General features: G+C 38.6%; 1 protein-coding gene across 6 annotated transcripts in view; it reads right to left on the bottom strand.

The window, feature by feature from the left end:
- Window positions 1-21,228, bottom strand: part of Arhgap15 (Rho GTPase activating protein 15) — a 601,987-nt gene that overhangs the window by 515,589 nt on the left and 65,170 nt on the right. For 5 of the 6 annotated variants that reach the window (XM_060390096.1, XM_060390097.1, XM_060390098.1 and 2 more), the window contains 2 exons: window positions 19,589-19,657; window positions 1,017-1,078 (listed from right to left, as the gene is read on the bottom strand). In XM_060390096.1, the coding sequence (XP_060246079.1) occupies window positions 1,017-1,078; window positions 19,589-19,657 (131 nt within the window). Of the gene's footprint in view, window positions 1-1,016; window positions 1,079-19,588; window positions 19,658-19,884; window positions 19,963-21,228 lie in introns of all 6 variants that reach the window. The other variant, XM_060390100.1, reaches the window with a different exon arrangement.

The following is a 21,228-nucleotide window of genomic DNA, read 5'->3' as shown; positions in this document are numbered from 1 at the left end:
GGAGGGTGGCTGCCGGGCTATTGACAATAAATAAATAGTCTTTGAGAATGTTCTAGCCCTACTTCCTATTTAAAATTAGAATGGCTATTTGTAAGCAATGGAATTATGAGTGACACTACATTTTACTTCTTTCAAAAAAATATAAACACTGTCCGTGATAGCCACAAAACCAAAGAATATTATATTTTCTAGTGTTACCCAGAACATCTTTCTAGTAACAAGTTGTTGCTATTAACTATTGTTCCATTGTGAAGCAAATTAGGATATTTTTTTCTTCTTAAATATAACAGTAATACCCTCACAAGTGAATGTCTCCTAGTTTGAGTACTGCCATGCACCTTTATTATATATTATTGTATATTCCATACTATTAAACTAAATATAAAATACACTTGATGTAAGAAACAGCAAAAATTCTAAAACAGACACGACTATTTTGAATCCCGCCTATAAACAACATAGCCAGTACCTTTCTTGACCCAACAATCAACTTGTTCTTCTTTCTTGAACATCTTTGTTGTTCCTGCCCTTCACCTCAGGGAGTCCTTTATCATTTGTAAATTTCCCTCACCTAAACTCTGTTCATGATTTTCCTTTTCTTTTTCATTTTTTCTAAATGATTTTATCTTAAATTACAAATATGGTTTATATCTCCCATCCTTCAAAAAAAAACTTCCCAGGGTATTACATAGAGATCTTTATATGCTGCAAATGAATTAATTCAACAAACCAATCTGTTAATCTAGAAATTATATTTCCCTTTTTATGTTTTTAAGATTTCTAGTCCTAAGAAGACAAGACATCAGCCACTTTTACATTCTGGGCAACACTATAGAATGCAATATCTTTCTTTAAAAAGTATAATTATTTTACCAGTAAGAGTGTCAACTACAGTAACAGAAGGAAGCGTTCTAGTTAGGTCTGGGTGGCCTTTCTTCTAAAACAACAGTGGTGACATGAACTGAGGAAATGGAAGACTGTGTAGTTATGTAACGGAGTTGAAGAACTTTTATTACCTTAGTTTCTTTCCTCCATCTGCAATTTTGGCTTTTTGAAGATACCCCTCTTTTTCAACCATCTGCAAGAAGAATGCATATGTTAAAACTGTGACAAATTCCTGTGCATTTTAGTATGAATGAGCCCAAGCTTTCTAAGAGTCATTGCAGTGATGGAAGCTTCCAGTCACAGAGCTTTATTAATAATGCATACAAGACTTATGGGAAGTGCATACAAGATCAAAGTCTTTACAAGCTTTACATATCAAACGATAGATTGGAAAGATGTATGTGAATGGGTTCTTTGATAGTGATACAGAACCATTCACTTCCCTTTACTTGTCAGAAAGTCACTTGCTTAAAACATTGAGTTCAATGATAAAACAAATGCAAACCCTTCCTTAATCTTACCAAAGAAATTCTTCACTTGTGGCCTCCCCATACACCTGCCAAGGCCAGGAAAAAGGAAAGAATTTAATGGAACAAGAGGCCAAGCCTCAGGAATCTTGGGAAGACATTACAATGGCAACATTTTGTACATTTTGGCCACTTAGCGAGAGACAAGGTAGCAGCTCTCTCATTGCCCTCTGAGTTGTATAACTACTTTCCTTTTCCCCATTTGTACTGTTGGCATTCATTCTCACACAGTTGTAAACTCCCTACAGTGCATGCAACAATTTACTATAATACAAATAAGGTGTTCAGCAAATCCCAGGCAAAATACATACAAATGCAGATTATAGTTTGCTGATTCCTAGCAAAGTCAAAATACATGTTTTAGTTTCTTGATGGTCTATTTGTGCCCTCCTGACTGACTGGTCACCCTATTCCAGTTCTTGGCCTGTATTCCCTTTAAAGGGGCAACACATCTTCCTTCCCTCATGCTCCGTGTCTAACAGGTAAGGACCATATTTCCTCAGTGACATTGGTATGATCCACATCCCTAAATGACACATTCCATCCATTATATCTTCATCTTAAAAATTACTATGTGTACAAAACATAATTTTACCCCATTTTAAAATCCATCCTGTATGGCGTTTGTCACATGGCCTTTCCATCATTTGTTGGATTGTCTTTGAGGCGTAACACTAGAGTTTCCATTTCCATGTTTTCTTATCACTCTGTTAACATCCATTAAATGATGCTGTAATAGATGGCTTATTTACTTATATGCTATGAGCATATAAAAGGCAAAAGATTGTCCCTTTCATATGTTGTGGAAACCCAGAGTTTTACTAAGTTGTGTGAACAAATACATAAATGAATGAATGAATGAGTGCTATTTAAATTTTTATAGAAAATTATAAAAGTCAGAACTATTCACTGGTAGGATGAAAAGGTAGTTTGGAGTGGTGAGTTGTCCCAAAGACTAACGTGGTACAAAGTAAAAAATTGCTCCTTGACAGGAGCTCCACAAGGAGACCAGCAGAGCCAAAAAATCAGGCCCAGGGAGATCTGCGGAGACTGATGAATCAACCAAGGAGCATGCATGGAAAGGACCTAGACACCCTGCTCAGATGTAGCCCATGGGCAGCTCAGTATCCAAGTGGGTTCCCTAGTAAGAGGAGGAGGGGCAGTCTCTAACATGAACTCAGTTGCCTGCTTTTTGATCACTTCCCTCTGGTTAGATGGACTTATTAGGCCACAGAGAAAGAGGATTCAGACAGTCCTGATGAAACCTGATAGGCTAGGGTCAGAAAGCAGGGAGGAGGACATTCCCTATAGGTGGACTAGGGGAGGGACATAGAGGGGGAAGAGGGAGGCAGGGTGGGTCCTTGAGGAGATGAGGGGGTGGGGAGCTACAGCCAAGATAGAAAGTGAAAAAAATGTAATAAATAATAATATTTTAAATGCCTCTTGTAACATTTGCTCTGCTATAGAAAATGCAGATATGATTTCTCCCTGATTCCTATACTGTTACCTATCTTTCAAAATCCATCTGCTAAAATCCATCCATGTTTTAGTGAATAAGCTGTGGGAAATTATTAGAATAATGACAATTTTAGCAAAGTATTTTTTATGGAGGCTTGGATGATGTCTCTTCCTTCAGTATGTTTTCCGGAAGTTTAAAGCAGTCTAATGAAGTTTTCAAGGCTGGTTTTCAGAGCTATGGTTCTCATGGTGCTATCCCTCTATGCTTGGTTCCAGCTCTCCATGTGCTGTGCCCACTGCCTTTTTACGAGTGCACTGTCCATCTCTGTGGTACCAGAGAATTTTGTTACCCTCCAAATCCTATCTGCCCTTAACTCTAAGGCATCACTGGCCCCTATAAATGTTAAAAACAAAGGCACTGTCAGGATCCATTAGCCTCACAGAGGAAGTCCCTTCCTAAATTCACTGCTTTGTTTAAAGTTCTCATGAACATCAACGTTACCAAAAACCTGGACTGTTTTGTATTAAAAAGCTATAAACCCTCTCAATCCAGTCATAAATTCTCAGCTACGATAAATTCTCTGCCTTTTTGGAAATATTCTGGAAAAGACCCCCAGTTGGAAATTTAGAATTCAAGGAACTGTGTTACTGATGATTAGATTCTGAAAAGAAAAAGAGAGAGAGAGAGAGAGAGAGAGAGAAAGAAAGAACAGTATTAATGTCCTTGTGAGAAAAGATCAAGGTGAACATGTTGGAAGTCCCCAGATGGATTTTTCTCAGGCCACCTGAAGTTAGGATTCAGTGAAGGTGCCATCCCTGCCATTAATGGCAGAATAATTTTCCAAGGGCATGGGTCAACATCATGGAGTCTTCAGGAACGACCTTGAGTAATCTTGGGAGAACCATGGAGGAAAGCTGACTTGCTAGTTAGGTTTTAATTTTCAAGTTCTAACATGCCTTCCAGGCCGTAGCAGGACACCGAGAACTGTAGCTGCACTTTCTGCTCTTAATTCACATGGTGCCACCCTCAAGAGCTGCACACATCCAACTGTATGGCGGTACAAACACACTTGCCGTCTAAACGTGTGGTGTGTATGTGCCTTGCACCCACGTCTTGCCATCTTTCTCAAATACCCGCATCTGCTCGGCCGTTCCTCTCTATACATTGTTGCTCTTCTATTGCTGACGTGCACTTACGCTTCCTGGACAAATTTTCACTGAATCATGCTCCATTCTCTCAAGTACCAGCCACGATGAGTGTACAAGACATGTGTGACCTTCCTGCAGCTTAATGCCTGTGGGCTCACATCAAGCTGTCCCTTCTTTATGGGGGACTGATATCACTCTCCTGCTCCTCGGAAACTCTGCTCGTCCTTCACACTGGACCAAGTTCTCCTTGACTTCCTGCACTAAACGGGTGCTGCACTGTCAACAAAGGCTTCCGTAAGGTAAATCTAATTATGTTGGTATTTAAGGGACTTATCTCATACTGGAATTTCCCAGTGTTCTACCTAGCAGGAAGCAGTCACTCTGCGAAGCTTAGCCTGAGGAGGAAGGTATTCGTGTAAACAGAGATTGGCATGTATTGTACTTCTGGGTTTATATATGGTACCTTATTAATTGTTTTCTTAGTCCCTTGGTCTGAAAAAACAATGATCTGTAAATTTCAGCTTATGGTTCAGACATCTGGAGTTCAGATTGTCTTGTCTTTAGTGATTTACAAAGTTATATATAGGCTTTAAATTTAAGTTTAGGATTCCTCCCATGCCAGATTCTCGGCCAAACTGCAATTCATTAAAGGAATTGCAGCACCCAAACCATGTATAGTTAAGAAATATCAGCCAGTCTTTAGATGCTAAATGTGGCTTCTGGAGCTATTTTTTCAATGTCGGCTAGCATCCCTATTTAACACTGTGTGGCAGGAAAGATCAGCAATTTGTCCAGGCTGGATGCCAGCCAGTCTGGCAGCACTGAGGAAGTGCTTCCGTAGCATCGTGCGTGCTGAGACACAGCTGAAGAGAATGAATGGCAGTGGAATTCCAAGATAGCACTTGTTTATAAACCTCGGTTGGACATGGCAGACAGGTGGGAGAGAACTTTGGATTAATGGTCACAAGGGTAACAGGCACAAGCCTATCATCTCTCAAACAGACACTGCAGTTTTGTTTTGTTTGTTTTTTAATCTGAATGTCTCATGTTACCAGATACAAACGCAAAAAAATAGGTTTCATCTCTCTATAGTGGTCTGTTGAACAATTTTGCTACAATAAAGTGAAGTAAATTTGATTGAAGGTGTCACCCAATTTTGTTGACAATTTGATTTTCAACTGCATAGCTCCTTGCTTTATAATATTTTTCTACTGATGTGTTGAATTTTCTATTCTCCCTCCTTTGTTCTTAGTCTGTGTTTGTTAACAACCACTGATACTGTATAGCTCCATAGGTCATCTGATATGATTCAAATAGTTAGAGCCAGTACATCCCCCTTCCTCCTTTGTATTCTGTAAGGAAGCACCAATGGGTTTCTATAAACACTGATATCACTGGGGAATAGGATTTTTTTTTTTTTTTTGGCCTCATCAATCTGAGACAAGCCTCAATCAGACTTGGATGATCCCTCTGAATGGGGATTAACCAGGTGAGTCATGGGTATGGCTGACTGATCTTCTAAGGGAGGTTTGTATCACTATTCCATGACCACAACCCTACAGCACTATAATTTTCAAACAGATCTGGCATTCACTTACTTTCCTGTGTAATATAAAGGTGGCTGCTAAAGTTCTGATAGCTCACAGTGCTTTGCTGATGAACCTGTTTGCTCATTTCTATGAAAAAAAAAATCAAACGTGGATTCTTTTTCCCACATCATTCTATACCCTCCACTGCTTCTTTTTCCTTCTGCAATTGCATTTTCCTTGTTTCCTATACTCAGAGAGATTTTTGTCTCTGATTGTGTGCTTCTTTTGTTGTTGACATTGCTCTCCAGTTACACTGTGATGCTAGTCTTGACTGTGAACTTGGATTTAAGAATGACTGTGAGAGTGCTCTAGCGCACCTCTGGGTGTGACTGTGCAGGCATTTCTAAGAGGTGTTAAACCATTCATTCAAATTAAATACACAATGGGGAGGTGTTGGGCCTGAGGAAGGTAGGGCCTGATTGGAAGAAGTAGGTCAACGGCAGGGAAGGAGGGAGGAGAGTGTGGGCAGGATAGTGTCATGATGGGGGTGGGGAGATTCTTGCCCCCATCATGTTACTGTTCTGATCTTTTTGTCCTCTCTGAAGTGAAGAACATCCTCTACCACATACTCCTGCTGCTTCCGAGGACCGGCAACCTGAGACTTGGCCCTTTGTAAATGTGACATAAATGATGTTTCCTCAGGCATTTTATTTCTCTCTTTTTTTTTTTAAAAAAAAAGGCATAACTACAAGAGAGCTAACAGACACATACTCAAGACCCACAAATACATATACATATACAGATACAGATACACACACACACACACACACCAAAAGCAAGCAAAAACATAAAATTCCTTGAGTGGTGGCCAACTGCTCCTGAGCATGAGGCTCGTCCTGGAGTGTGGTTGCTGTCCCACTGTTATTCTGTGGTTGCCTATGTAAGACCAGCACAAAATCAAATCAATCAATCAAAAGATGATGGACACAGGAGCTCCTCTCCCTAGCGGAGAAGCAATTGACACCTGGTCATTGTTAAGGGAGGGAGATTAGGAGTTAGACCATTATAGGTTGATCAAGCGCCACTGGCCCTACACCTATGAGTATGAGGGAAGCAATGATTTGATTTGGTGAATTAGAAATAAGAGAGAGAGAGAGAGAGAGAGAGAGAGAGAGAGAGAGAGACCAAGAGACAGAGAACATGATATGGAAGGGACCCTTGAGGATTTCTCTGAAAGATGAAGCTTTCACATATAATGTACTTACCTCATGTAAATATATATCATATGTGCATGCGTTGACATTCTCAAGTTGGATGCAATGATTACATAAAGAAGAGTCAAGCAAAAGTAGTTCTGTGTACCACACATTTGCCAAGCCCAGAAAACAGCTGTGCATTCCTAAAGGAGTTCTTGAGGCATGCCATAGTAACCAATGTGCATAACTTCAGCACTTGGCAGGAAGGAAGAATAACCCACAGGTTCAAGGCTAGCTGGTACACATAGCGAGGTCCAAGTAAGCCAGGGCTTTTCTCAAAGAAACAAAAGACAAGCAACCAGCAACCCCAAACAAAAATAAAGGCTCAAACTCTCAAGAAGCCACTCTGGCTCCTTGGTCTGGCTTTGGGGGATACTTGCTGTCACAGCTCCCTTGCCCTCTTTAGTTTAAGCGCAGAGTGTGCCTTCATGCAGTTACCCTCTTCTGCTTGTCTCATGTGAAGAGTGTGGGATGTCTGCCTTTAGGGTTCCACTCAGAGTCCAGAACTGTTTTCTAAACACTAAGCTCAGTGAAGGGCATGTTGTTTTGCCAAGATATTTTGTCCCCGTCTTATTGAACCACTGTACATTTCAAGGGAAAGCTAGCCTTTCCCTTGAGGCTGATTTATTTACAACCAACTCATCAGAAGGTCATTTTGAGAATGACCTTCCGCCATTTCATGTTTAATAGCTCCCATGAACTTTATTCCTGAGCCTCTTGTCCTGAAGCCAGCATGTCTCATACATTCACCAACAAGAAATCCAGTTTCTGTTTAGAAGATATGTTTAGGAGGGACCACTTTGTATCTGAAGAATTTTCTTCAGTCTCCTGAAGGCTGTTCCTTTTACTTCAACTCTCAATATATTCTCTCGGGAATTTCGATTTCTTTGTCTTTGCATTCAATGTTACTTGTTTTTTTTTTTTTTGACCATCATTGAAGTTCACAGAGCATACTCTTCCTTCCCCATTGCTGTCTAAGCCATTTACTACTATAATTCATTTGTATTATAACCTAATTTCCCTCTGGGCAGTTGTGAAAAGAGAATTGCTCAATTGTAGTAGTATTTGTTGATGTGTGCAGTTCTCTACTCAAGAATTAAATGAATTACAAGTGGGGAACATGGCTGGGAGACATAATTTAACTAGTTTCTGCTTTGAGGGCTTGTAAGATTCTTCCCATCACCTCAAGCTTCTTTGCCTGAGCGCTGTTTCTCTGCTCATGCTCCATGGCTCTTTCTTTTGATCGTAATAATCTAACCAGTATGGAATTTTGGTTTATTCTCTTCATCTGGAATTCTCTATGTAGACCAGGCTGGCCTTGTCCTTACAGGCCTCCTATTTCTGCCTCCCGAATGTTTGTATTACAGCCATGTAGCACCATGCCTTCATCATGGCACTCTTGCAATTTTTCAAATACAATTGAAATAAACCAGGCTTAGGTGCATAAGTGTTATTTCTTACTTTCAAATTGTCAAAGCACATGACATTGGAAGAAGAAAGTGTTTGCTCAGAATCTAGTGTTTCCTCAGAATTTAGTATTTACTAAATCAACATTGCTATTATAATCACTGCCTTTTGAATTCTAGGGGAATCTTTTTCTCCCTTCTTTCTTTCTTTCTTTCTTTCTTTCTTTCTTTCTTTCTTTCTTTCTTTCTTTCATGTTTCTGTTTTATCTCTCCCTAGTTGATATTGTACTTAGATATTAAATAGCAAAAAAAAAATCAAACTTTTATGTCTGAGAGAAAGTTTAATAAAAATTTACTGAGTAGATCTTTAAAAAAGCAAAAAACAAAGAAAGATAAATAAATAAATATGTTCTACCGCCAGGTTGAATGTGCTTTCTCTTGAAGTTTTGTTTTTTTTCTTCCTGTTCCCATTCCTTGTTTTCACCGTTCTACTTATGGTGCAAATACCATTTTTAAATGACACTTACAAAGAGTGCTTGTATGACTACTGACTCTACGATAGGTCTTTCTTCTTCCACAGGCCCGAGGACAAAATTAATCTCTTTTTTCTGACCATTGGTGCCGCTGCTTATCCACAGGTCTTTCACCAGGAAAGGTCATGACTTACTTTGTTTTGTTTTGTTTTTCTCTGTGTAGCTCTGGCTGTCCTGGAGCTCATTCAACCTGGCCTCAAACTCACAAAATCCACCTGCCTCTGTCTCCCAAGTTCTGGGACTCTAAGGGTGCAGCACCATTTAGAAAGACCACAATTTGTTAAACTCTCATCAGATTCCCATAGCCTGATAGGCTTCCTGAATGACCACGGCCTAGCTAAATACATGAATGAATCAGCAGATTCTTGCTTGCTGAAGGAAATTAAATATTTAATTTGAAGTGGTTCATAATATATTATTAAATAATATATATGGATATATATATATATATATATAATTTTTCAAACCTAACTCTAACTTAGCAAAATGACATTTGGAAAGAGTGAAGAGATTTTTGTTTGTGTTTTCAAGTTAGAGAAATCCCAGCTGGTCAATAGAATTTGTCCTATAAAGTGACTACTATTTTTTTCTTTAAAATAAGGAAGTACAATATTTTCATAATACCTTTCATCTCCAAAGACCCTGCTAGTATTAATTAATTCACAAAATGATATCGTGCTTGAAAAAGGAGACTCTGTGATTTAGGTTTATCTGCAAAAGCCTGCTTTGCCCTGAGCCAGGACAATTTCCTGAGCTCTGCCCTCAAAATCCGCCTTGCTCAGGAGGAAGCAGATGATTCTCTGAAACCCACCACAGGCTTTTGACTCCTGCAGGGTTATCAGTAGACATGCCATACAATGTTTCAATAAAAATAAAGAAGATAAAGATTTAACATGCTATAATCAGGTTTATTTTTTTCTTGAATCTTTATTTAGGGAAAAAAGGAAAAATGTCTTGAAACTAATTAGGTCTCATGAACAGCAGCAATTTGGAATATATTAATAGAAGATCAAGAAACAAATGCATACAAGCGTGTTAGAGTTTTGTGTCATGATGTTTCATGTTTAAAGTTGCTGCTTCATATCTGTGTTAAGCAATAATACAGTTCTCTGTTGTGATTCCAGCCTCTTGCACTGAAGCCCTGATATATCTATGTGGCACTAATTCTATATTTCCTCCTGAACTGGGGCCACTGTGAACATTTTTAGATGCCAATTAGGAATGTTTCAGAAGTAAATGTCAAAACAAAAGCGTTGTTCTCTTAATTATTCATGTTGATCACAATCAACTTTATTAAAGGAAACTGTAAAAAATAATTCATGATTCACTATATATATATATATATATATATATATATATATATATATATACTCATAGGAGAATCTGCAGTGACATTTTCATTTTACAAAGTAAAACATTTTACTCCAAAACGGAGTGGACTTAATGGATCATTTGAAAAGTTGTAGCCAAAACTGGTCTCATGATTTTCAAAAATATTTAGGAGAATTCTTTGAATATGAGATAAAAGAATTGAGGTTTACATTGTGGCCAGTGTTTTGAAAAAAAATAAACATGGGAATTTCTATGATAAAAACAATAAACAAATAATAATATCAAATAAAGAAATTTAAATAATTTCTTCTAATTATTTTGCTACATCGTTTTATGCATGACACTGTGTCCTGATAGATACTGGCAACAGAAAGCGGTGGGTGTCTTGGCTACCATGCTGAGGCGTGCATGGAAGGAATAGGGAAACAGGAAAAGATACAAACATATCAAAGTTGTGTGAAAAGAATCTGCAGGTAGATGAAGAGAATGTAACCTCAAATTAATTAGAGTTAAAGCAAACTTTGTGTGTTCTAGAGAGGAGTGTCTTCATGGAAGGTAATTGGTAGTTTAAATATTATAGATTTGCTTTTTGAAAAAGTTGGTGGTCCTTTCATCATCACTGTTTGTGAGAGTCAATATACCATGTGGAGTTTAGATAACTGATGACATTTCTGACTTTGAAATAAAGGTAAGACATTCAATTCAACAGAAGTCATAGAGGAAAAGTTGAGTGTTCCTTGTGCTCAGAAGACAGAGCAAATGTATATTAGGAAAGACCACATCTGGATCAGGAGGCAATCAGCTGCTCATTTAAGAAGCTTTTGGAAATAGTGGCTATGTGTATCTGTACGTATGTGGAGATAGGAGGTATATAGATTTAGAGTTTACAAACTAGAATTTTACTTTAAAATATATTTTTGCTTACATTTAATATTTCTTTGCAATGTCAAGTTTTCCATTTGTTAAAATTGAAACTGCAAAGGTAAAACAATTCACCACATGTTAGTTAATGTCTACATGCAGAAAAATGAAAATAGATCCATATTTATCACCCTGCACAAAACTAAAGTCCAAGTGTATCAAAGACCTCAACATAAAACCAGATACTCTAAATCGATTAAAAAAAAAAGTGGGGAACAGCCTAGAACTCATTGGCACAGGAGACAACTTCCTGAACAGAACACCAACAGCACAGGCTCTAAGAGCAACAATCAATAAATGGGACCTCATGAAACTGAAAAGCTTCTGTAAAGCAAGGATACTGTCCTCAGAACAAAATGACAGTCTACAGATTGGGAAAGAATCTTCACCAACCCTTTATCTGACAGAGGGCTAATATCCAGTATATATAAAGAATTAAAGAAGCTGAAAAGCAACAAACCAAGTAATCCAATTAAAAAAATGGGGAACAGAGCTAAACAGAGAATTCTCTGTAGAGGACTATCGAATGGCAGAGAAACGCTTAAAGAAATACTCAAAGTCATTAGCCATTAGGGAAATGCAAATCAAAACAACCCTGAGATTTCACCTTACACCCATCAGAATGGCCAAGATGAAAAACTCAAGTGACAACACATGCTGGAGAGGTTGTGGAAAAAAGAGAACCCTCCTCCATTGCTGGTGGGAATGTAAACTGGTACAACCACTTTGGAAGTCAATCTGGTGCTTACTCAGAAAATTAGTAATAATGCTTCCTCAAGACCCAGATAAACCACTGCTAGGTATATACCCAAAATTTGCTCAAGTACACAACAAGGTCATTTGCTCAACCATGTTTGTAGTAGCTTTATTCATAATAGCCAGAACCTGGAAACAACCCAGATGTCCATCAACAGAGGAATGGATACAGAAATTGTGTTATTTTTACACAATGGAATACTACTCAGCAATCAAAAATGAGGAAATCATGAAATTTGCAGGCAAATGGTGGGTCCTAGAAAAGATCATTCTGAGTGAAGTATCCCAGAAAGAGAAAGACAAACATGATATATACTTGCTTATATAGACCTACAAAATATGATAAACATAATGAAGTCTATATACCTAAAGAAGATAAACAAGAAAGTAGACACGAGGTAAGATGATCAATCCCCACTTAGAAAGACAAATGAGATGTGCATTGGACTTATGAAAGGAGTCTACCGCAGAAGGCATCTGAAAGACTCTACCAAGCAGCATTTTCAAAACAGATACTAAGACTCATAACCAAACCTTCGGCAGAAGGGGAGTTAGTATGATGGGGAAAGGATAGGAGCCCCGCAAGGACCATATATATCTGGGCACAGGGTTATTTTTCTGAAACTGTTTCTCCAACCAAGGACTCGGACGAAGCTCATGGTAGCTCAATAACCAATTGGTTTCCCATAGTAAGGGGAACAGGGACTATTTCTGACAGGAACTCAATGGCAGGCTCTTTGACCTCCCCACCCCTAAGGGAGAAGCAGTCCTGCTAGGTCCTCAGAGGAGGACTTCGCAGCCAGCCCTGAAGATACCTGATAAAACAGGGCCAGATGAAAGGGGAGGAGGTCCTCCCCAATCAGTGGACTTGGAAAGGGGCAGGGAGAAGCTGAGGGAGGGAGGATGGGATTGGGAGGGAATAAGGGAGCGGGATACAGCTGGGATATAGAGTTAATAAAATATAACTAATAATAATAAACAATAAAAAAAGAAGGAAGAGGGAGGGAGGGTGGGGCAGGAAGGCAATGTTGGAGGGGGCTATAATCAAGATGTAAAGTGAAAAAATTATGAAAATAAATTTAAATAAAAAAATAAATTAGGAAGATAAACTAAAAAGACTATTTCTGAATCAAATGGACCTAACATATCTACAGAACATTTTTTTTTTGTTTGTAGCAGCTTTATTTGCAATAGCCAGAACCTGGAAACAACCCAGATGTCCATCAATGGAGGAATGGGTACAGAAATTGTGGTATTTTTTTTCAATGCAGTTTATTCAGGAACCTTGAACAATCCTCGGACCCTGGGGAAAGCCAGCCCACAGCTTAAAAAGCCTCTGGGTAGCCAACCCAGGCGTGCCACGCGGGCAATGCAGATAGGTCCACTTACATGGAAGCAAGCCAGATCCTCAGCCTTAGCCAAATGTGGAATTGTTCGTGACAGAGAGCACTCACCGGGAAGGTAGAAGGCGGAAATCAGCTCCATCTTTAAGGCATAGCATTCCGCAGCTCTCTACAGTTCCCCCTTTTTGTTTTAGACGCATCAGGAAAGAGTAGAGGTCAGATCTCTGATATTAGAAATAAATTGGGACTTTGTACCGATGTTCATTTAGGTGTCATCCACCCAAAGAGCATCAGACTCGTCCGATACCTTTTTCTCAGAGGCGGGACCTGGGGCATCAACCCGCATGCAATCAGACATGCTCTTCTCTCTACAGATCATTTTACCTAAACACAGGAGAATATACCTTTTTCTAAGCACCTCATGGAATCTTCTCCAAAATTTACAATGCCTTGGTCACAAAGCAAGCCTCAACAGATATAAGAAGATTAGAATAACGCTCTGCATCTTATCAGACCACCATGGATTAAGGCTGGAACTCAACAGCAACACAAACAACAGAAAGCCTACAAACTCATGGAAACTGAACTATTCAATGACCACTGGGTTAGGGAAAGAATAAAGAAAGAAATTAAAAACCTTATAGTTTTCAATGAAAATGAATACACAGAATACCCAAACTTGTAGGACACAATGAAAGCAGTGCTAAGAGGAAAGTTCAAAGCACTAAGCATCTTCATAAAGAAATTTGCAAGATCCCATATTAGTAACTTAGCATCACACCCTTAAAGCTCTAGAACAGAAGAAAGAAAACACATCAAAGAGGAGTAGATGACAAGAAATAATCAAACTTGGGGCTGAAATCAATAAATTTCAAGAGAAAGATACAAATAATCAATGAAACCAAGAGCTGTTTATTTTAGAAAATCAACAAGATAGCCAACCTAAAAGGCAGAGGGAGAGTATCAAATTAACAAACTCATTCTTCAATTTAAGACCATGCATGTATATAACCTAGAACCCCTGCTCAGAAGTAGCCCATGGCAGCTTAGCATCCAAGGGGGGTGGGGGTGTTCCCTAATAAGGGGAATAGGGACTGTCTCTGACACGTACTCGGTGGCAGGCTCTTTGCCTCTCCCTGCCCCCCTCCCCAAGGGAGAAGCAGCCTTGCCAGGCCACAGGGGAGGACATTGTGGCCAGTCCTGATGAGACCTGATAAACTAGGGTCAGATGGAAGGGGAGGAGGACCTTCCCTATCAGTGGACTTAGAGAGGGCCAGGGAGGAGATGTGGGAGGGAGGGTGGGATTGGGGGGGAATGAGGGAAGGAGCTACAGGTGGGATACAAAGTAAATAATCTGTAATTAATATAAAAAATAAAAATTAAAAAAGAAACAAAAAGGGGGCCATAACAACAGACACTGAGGAAATTAAAAAAAATCATTAGGTTTCATTTCAAAAGCCTGTGTTCCAGAAAAATGGACGATTTTCTGGATGGATTTCACCTACCAAACCTAAAGATCATGTAAACAGTTTAAACAATTCTATAACCCCTAAGGAAATAGAAGCAGTCGTCAAAAGTCTCCCAACTAATAAAAACTCAGGTCCATATGGTTTTAATGCAGAAATCTGCCAAACATTCAAAGAAGAGCTAATACCAATACTGTTCAAACTAGTCCACAAAATAGAACCTGAACAAACATTGCCAAACTCATTCTATTAAGCCACAGTAACCCTGACATCTAAACCATTCAAAGAATGAACAAAAAAGAGAATTTCAGATCAATTTCACTCATGAACATAAATTCAAAAATACTCAATAAAATACTCGGAAACCAAATCCAAGAAGACATCAAATACATCATCCACCATGATCAAGTATGTTTCATCACAGGGATGCAGGGATGGTTCAACATTCAAAAATCCATCAATATAATTTTCCATATAAATAAACTCAAAGAAAAAACAATCACATGATCATCTCATTAGATGTAGAAAAAGCCCATTAGAAAATTCAACACCCTTTATGATGAAAGCATTGGTGAGATCAGAGATACAAGACTCATACCTAAACATAATAAAGGCTATTTACAGCAAGCCAATTGCCAACATCAAATTAAATGGAGAGAAACTCAAAGCAATTCCACTAAAATCAGGGAAAAGAAGAGGCTTCCCACTTTCTCCATACCTCTAGCTAGATCAATAGAAGTGCTAGCTAGATCAATAAGACAACTAAAGGAAATCAAGAGGAAAAAAATTGGGAAGGAAAAAGTCAAAGTACTGCTATTTGCAGATGATATGATAGAGTATGTAAGTCACCCCAAAAATTTTACCAGAGAACAACACCAGTTGATAAATAGCTTTAGCAAAGTGGCTGGATATAAGATTAATTCAAAAAAGTCTGTAGCCTTACTATACCCAAGACAAGTGGGCTCAGAAAGAAATTAGGGAAACACCTTTCACAATAGCCACAAAAGATATAAAGTATCTTGGTGTAACCCTAACCAAGCAAGTCAAAGACTTGTATGAAGAAAAACTTCAAGTCTCTGAAGAAAGAAACAGAAGAAGATATCAGAAGATGGAAGGCTGTCCCATGCTCATGGATCATCAGGATTAACATAGTAAAAATATCCATCTTATCAAAAGCAGTCTACAGATTCATTGCAATCCCCATGAAAATGCCAACACAGTTCTTTACAGACCTTGAAAGAATAATTCTTTCAAGGCCCAGAAAGACACATATGGTATGTACTCACTTGTAAGTGGGTATTAGCCATATAAAGATAGGCATACTATGAGGCACTGACCCAAAGAAGATAAGTAATAAGGAGGACCCAAGGGAGGATACATAAATCTCACTTGTAAGGGAGATAGAATAGAAAGACTTTGTGGATGAAGAGAGGGAACACAGGTAGGAGAGGGAGCACAGAGAATTATGAAGGGTGGAGAGCAGACCTGGAGAGAACAAGGGTGAGAGGACAGAAGGGCTGTAGAGAAAAGAGAAACTGAGAGTGTAAGTGTTTCTGTGACAAGCTGGATATCTAAGAAAGGGGAGGCTCCTGGGAGGTTATGAAGGGCACTCAAGCAGAGACTCCTAGTAGCAGAGGCCATAGAGGCTGAAGAGGACACCTACTAACCAGACTAGTCTTCTAGCAGAGGGAGGGTAACATCAACCCCATGAAAACTTTGAACCAAAATTTACCCTGCCTACAAGATGTTCAGAAATAAAGATAGAGCAGATGAGATTGAGGGAATGTTCAATTAATGCCTAGCCCAATCAAAGACCCACCAGTGCTAACCCCTGACACTATGAATGAAGCTCTGCTAAACTTGCAGACAGGAGCATGAAAGAGCTGTCCTCTTCCTTTGAGAGGCTCTATTCAGCAGTACCTAAAAATAGATGCATAGACTCACAGCCAAACATGTAGGGCATCTTGTGGAAAAGTGAAAGGAAAGAAAAAAGGACCTGGAGGTCACAGGAGCTCCACAAGAAGACCAGCAGAGCCAACTAACCAGGCCCAGAGGGGCTTGCTGAGACTGGAGACTCAACCAAGGACCATGCATGAACTGGACCTAGGCCCCCTACAAAAATATTGGAAGAGCCAATGGGCATGACCTCATGTGGCTCTTCCAGTAAGGGAAGTGAGGACTGCATTGGATAGGGAGTCACTTTCTAGCTTTTTGATTATTTTTCTTGGTGATACTGTTTTGACAGGTCACAGGAGAAGAGGACGCTCTGTCCTGATGCAACTTGATGAGCTGACCTGGATGGGAAAGGGAGCTCTTCTTTTCTGAGGAAAAGGGTACAGGAAAGGGAGAGATGGGGCTACAACAAGAATGTAAAGTGAACAAAATGATAAAAAAGAGATATCTTTCCAGAACAAACAATAATGTCAAAAATAATGTAAGTGGAACCATGACATAACAAAAAGAGCACAAGTCATGGCCTCTCACTTCAAGCCATTTACAGTCCAGCCGTGGAACAAGTCTATTACCCATGAAATAAGAGTGGACAGCATAACAGTATTTGAACATGTGATAGGATGAAAACAACATAATTACTATAGAGAATTCAAGTTCCTTCAGGCTAAAAGCTGTGTCTCAGTCATACTTCTATTACTGGCTTGAGGGTGTGTGTTTGGGAGTAGGTAATACATAGCATAAATCAGGGACCATGAGAGCATTATAAAACTTGATACAATAGGCAAAAGGAAGCCAGTTTGTTTGGATAAGGAAAATAAAATATTAAAGATACGGCCTTAAAGAAGGTTGTTCTGGGGTTACTGCCTAAGTTTGCCCTTGTATAATCCATGTGAAAGACATAAAGGGGCATTAGAGGTGGGATCCAAAGCATTTGAAAGTCAAAATGGTGGTAAGTGTGGTCACAAAGTAAGTATGTGGTCACATGACTACCGAGGAAAGGCTACTCCATAAGATGGCTGAATAGGTTAGGGCTGAAAAGATGTCTCAGTGGTCATATTGCATACCTATATATGTGCTCATACAATCTCACGTGTGTATACAGTAACATGTGTACACGTGCACATGAAGAGAGAGATAGCTGGATGTGAACTGTGGTAGGGAAAATAAACGTCAAAGGAAAAGGCATGTGGAACTGAGAGATGTTTGTTGCTACTGGCCTAATGAGGAGGGATACAGTGAGGGGAGATACAGATGGTGGGTGAATTTAGAATACTTTATGTCTTACTTTTACTGAGAAAGAACTATCAGAACAAATAACTAATTAGTAATTGAAGATTTAAGAAAATGGTGAAACAGATCTTCTTACAACAAAAGCCATTGTCTTTTCATTTGAGTATATGGCACAGTGAAAAGATATATACTTAGATAATACTTAAATAATTCTCCCAAGCTCTTGCAATCATGAGGATTATAGAAATAGAATTGTGAACACAGTTACTAATTCCTCTGTCCTAGAATACTGACATTCCAATGAACTGACAAATAAATAAAAGGTAGTGAAGTCTAAAGGGAATATTGAATAAGGGTAAAAAACTAAAGTAATTGAAAAAAGATCAAACAAGGCCCATTTTAAATTGTACATTTATTTTGTATGTGCCTCCCTGTGTGTGTGTACGTGCGTATGAATGTATTTATTTATTTAGGCATACGTATGTCATGTTGCATGGGTGGAATCCAGAAGACAGATTGCTGAAGTCAGTTCTCTTTGTAATATGTGAATCCCAGATATAGAACTCAGGTTGAATGTGTTGGCAAATGCCTTTACAAAATGAGCCATCCCACCAACCCAAGGCTTAATTTTAAAAGTGAGATAAGAATAATAATAGCAAGTAAATGAAGAAATATTACTTAAATATAATGGTCACAAATAGATGAATGAACAAATAGAATAACACTTCAGCAGAAGAAGCAGTTTGATGGGAGCAGAATAAACCAGAAGAAGGAGGTTATGTTAACAGAGTAGGTGGAACTTTAAAACTTGAAAACTCCTGGTTGCCTTCTAACTTCTAGTTTTGGGAGAATAGAGGTCATTGAGGGTTTTGGTTCAAGGAGTAATAATGTAGGCTGATAGACACAAAGTTGACATTTTATCTTCCATCATGACTACAGGAGGAGATGGGAAGTGATTAACTCAAGAGTGTGGTTACTTTATAAATGGAATTTTATAAAAATAAAAGGCTCTACAGTCTTTAAAATTTTGCATATAGGAAATGAAAGAGGGAGGAGAAAGGGGTCCTGTTCTAGTCTATTAATTTCCTAGAATACAGAAGTGGGTGTTTGTGTAAACAAAGACTTAACTGGGTGGGGTCATGATACATATAATTGAATTTCTTGTCCTAAACACAAGTTTTATGGTATTTGATACAAAATACTCATATCCAAGATTTCTGCCAAGTGAATCACATCAATAACTGTGTTGTCATCTTGACACACCCTCAGTCAGACTTCAAGATATGATCCTGTTCTGAGTGACAGGTTAATCGTGACCTTTGACTGAGCTAGGCACTAATAAAGCATAATTAAAGTCTGGACTCACATAATGTCTGTTTGTAACCTTTGTAACCTCGGGTTTTCCTCCTATGCCCCAGTCCCCAAAATAATGACTCTGAGACTTATTATATGTGGATAAAGCTATAAGCTTTGGCTTGTTCCCCAACTAGCTCATAACTTATTTTACCTGTTTATTCTATTCTATGTATGCCATGTATTCTTTGGTTGGTTACCTTTCCTCAGTTTCATGTGTCTGTCTTACTCAAAGTCCAAAGTGAATCTCCTGCCTCTGATTCTATCCCAGAGTTCACCTCTTTTTCCTGGCACTCCCACCTCCTATTTCCTACCTTAGGTACTAGGCCATCAGCTCTTTATTGACAGGTGGTGCTTCCTTACAGTACATAGAGATTCCCTCTACAAATGATACTTATTTGTGCAGTTTCAAGTCACTGAGTTAAGGCAACTTTTTGCAGGAGTAGATCAAAGAGTACAATACTTTAGTAAAATTAAAATTAGTAACTTACCGGATGTTCTAGTGGTGGAATGACATCTTTCAACACATGCTGTGAATGATTCCTTCTGTGCCAGGAAATCTGCAAACACAATTGACATTAGATACTATTACATTGTTTTGCTTTACAAAGTTGGAAATCATTTTAATGAGCACAATTTAGTAGATATGCAAATGAAAGTAGATATATTAAAATTTAATTTAAAAAGGATAATAGCATAGATATGAAATGAGTAATGTATTAGCTGTAAATTAATTTGAATAAAATTTGTATTCCAAGATGGCTGGCTTCAAAAAATAGTTACGTACTTTTCTAAGCCTTGAATTTCCTCCTTTTCAAGTACTGAAATCAGTATTCCAATCTTGGACATCACCAGAACTTTACATCTGCATTAACCAAGTTATATAATGTAAGTGCCACTATATGACAGTAGAGGTTAGAACATAAAAATAATATTCATATCCCTACTGGAACTCTTAGCTTGGACAATAGTCCTAACATTATGAGGAAGCCACAATCATTCCATACAGTGTGTCTACAAGGAGAGGCTTTGCCATTTTATGGTTGGCAGAGCAGTGAGGGTCTAGTAACCAGCTTCAAGCACCAATCCCATGAATACAAAACTTCCTGAGGATTGATTCTCCAGGCCCGGAGTAATTTCTACCTTCTTCCAAGCCATTCTGGAACATCATGGAGAAGAGACAAGCTGAGCTCATGCTTTATTCAGAGAATCATTTTTCTTTTGTTACCAGATTCTAAGCATAATAAAATAAATATTTAACATCTTTGTATTTCAGCATCTTAAAATGCAGTAACTGGGAAAATATTTCATGCTGAAATATGATGTATTGTTTATGATGGCAGCTCATAATTCTCTGAATGTGTGTTGCGTTATTCTCACATCTTCCTTATTGTTCAAGTGCCATTAAATACACAAAAGTCACATGGCACAATTTCTTTGAGCAAAGAAAGAATGATAATTATCGCTCTTTCTCCAGAAGAAGCATCTGAACAAATTCAATCATTAAAGAAGAGAAGGGGGACTTATGATTTAATATGCTTGATATATTAGGTATTTCATTAGTAAGATTATTTCATTTTTAACATGAAAGAGAGAGTAGAAGGAAAGAAAGGAGAGAGATAAAAAACAGAAGTGGATGAAAGAAATAAAGGAGTTCTTAGCACTATAAGAAGAGATGAAAAAGTTTTCATTTCTTTGGCTCTCGTTACTGGTATGTTTAACAGACTGAAAAAAATTAGATCAGTGTCTGCGAAGAGTTTGAGGTAATTGTATTACCATAGAAACCAGAAGCTGGGCCTAAAATCCCAAGCACTATACAATTCTGGAACCCCATATTTATCCCACAAATCTAAGTTATGAAGAGAGCAAAATTTGAGCTCCTTCTCTCCGCTGTCCAGTTGGAGTCTGCATTGAAGGGTGGAGAAGCAAACATCTATCTACTCAGCAGGCACAGACTGTAGAGAAGAATGGAAATTCTCCCAGAGGAGCCAGCAACAGTCTCCTCCACAGCAAGGCTCTCCCGTGACTGTCCAGCAGGGTATAGTCATTGTTCTGTCATCCTCACGGGGCTGTTTACCATGTTCCCTGTTACCTAGTACTGACACCGCCATTATCTGTTAAATGTGGCGGG

This window comes from Meriones unguiculatus, chromosome 8 (genome assembly GCF_030254825.1).
Source record: "Meriones unguiculatus strain TT.TT164.6M chromosome 8, Bangor_MerUng_6.1, whole genome shotgun sequence".
Lineage (NCBI taxonomy): Eukaryota > Metazoa > Chordata > Mammalia > Rodentia > Muridae > Meriones > Meriones unguiculatus.
This window is presented reverse-complemented; position numbering and strand designations above follow the sequence as displayed.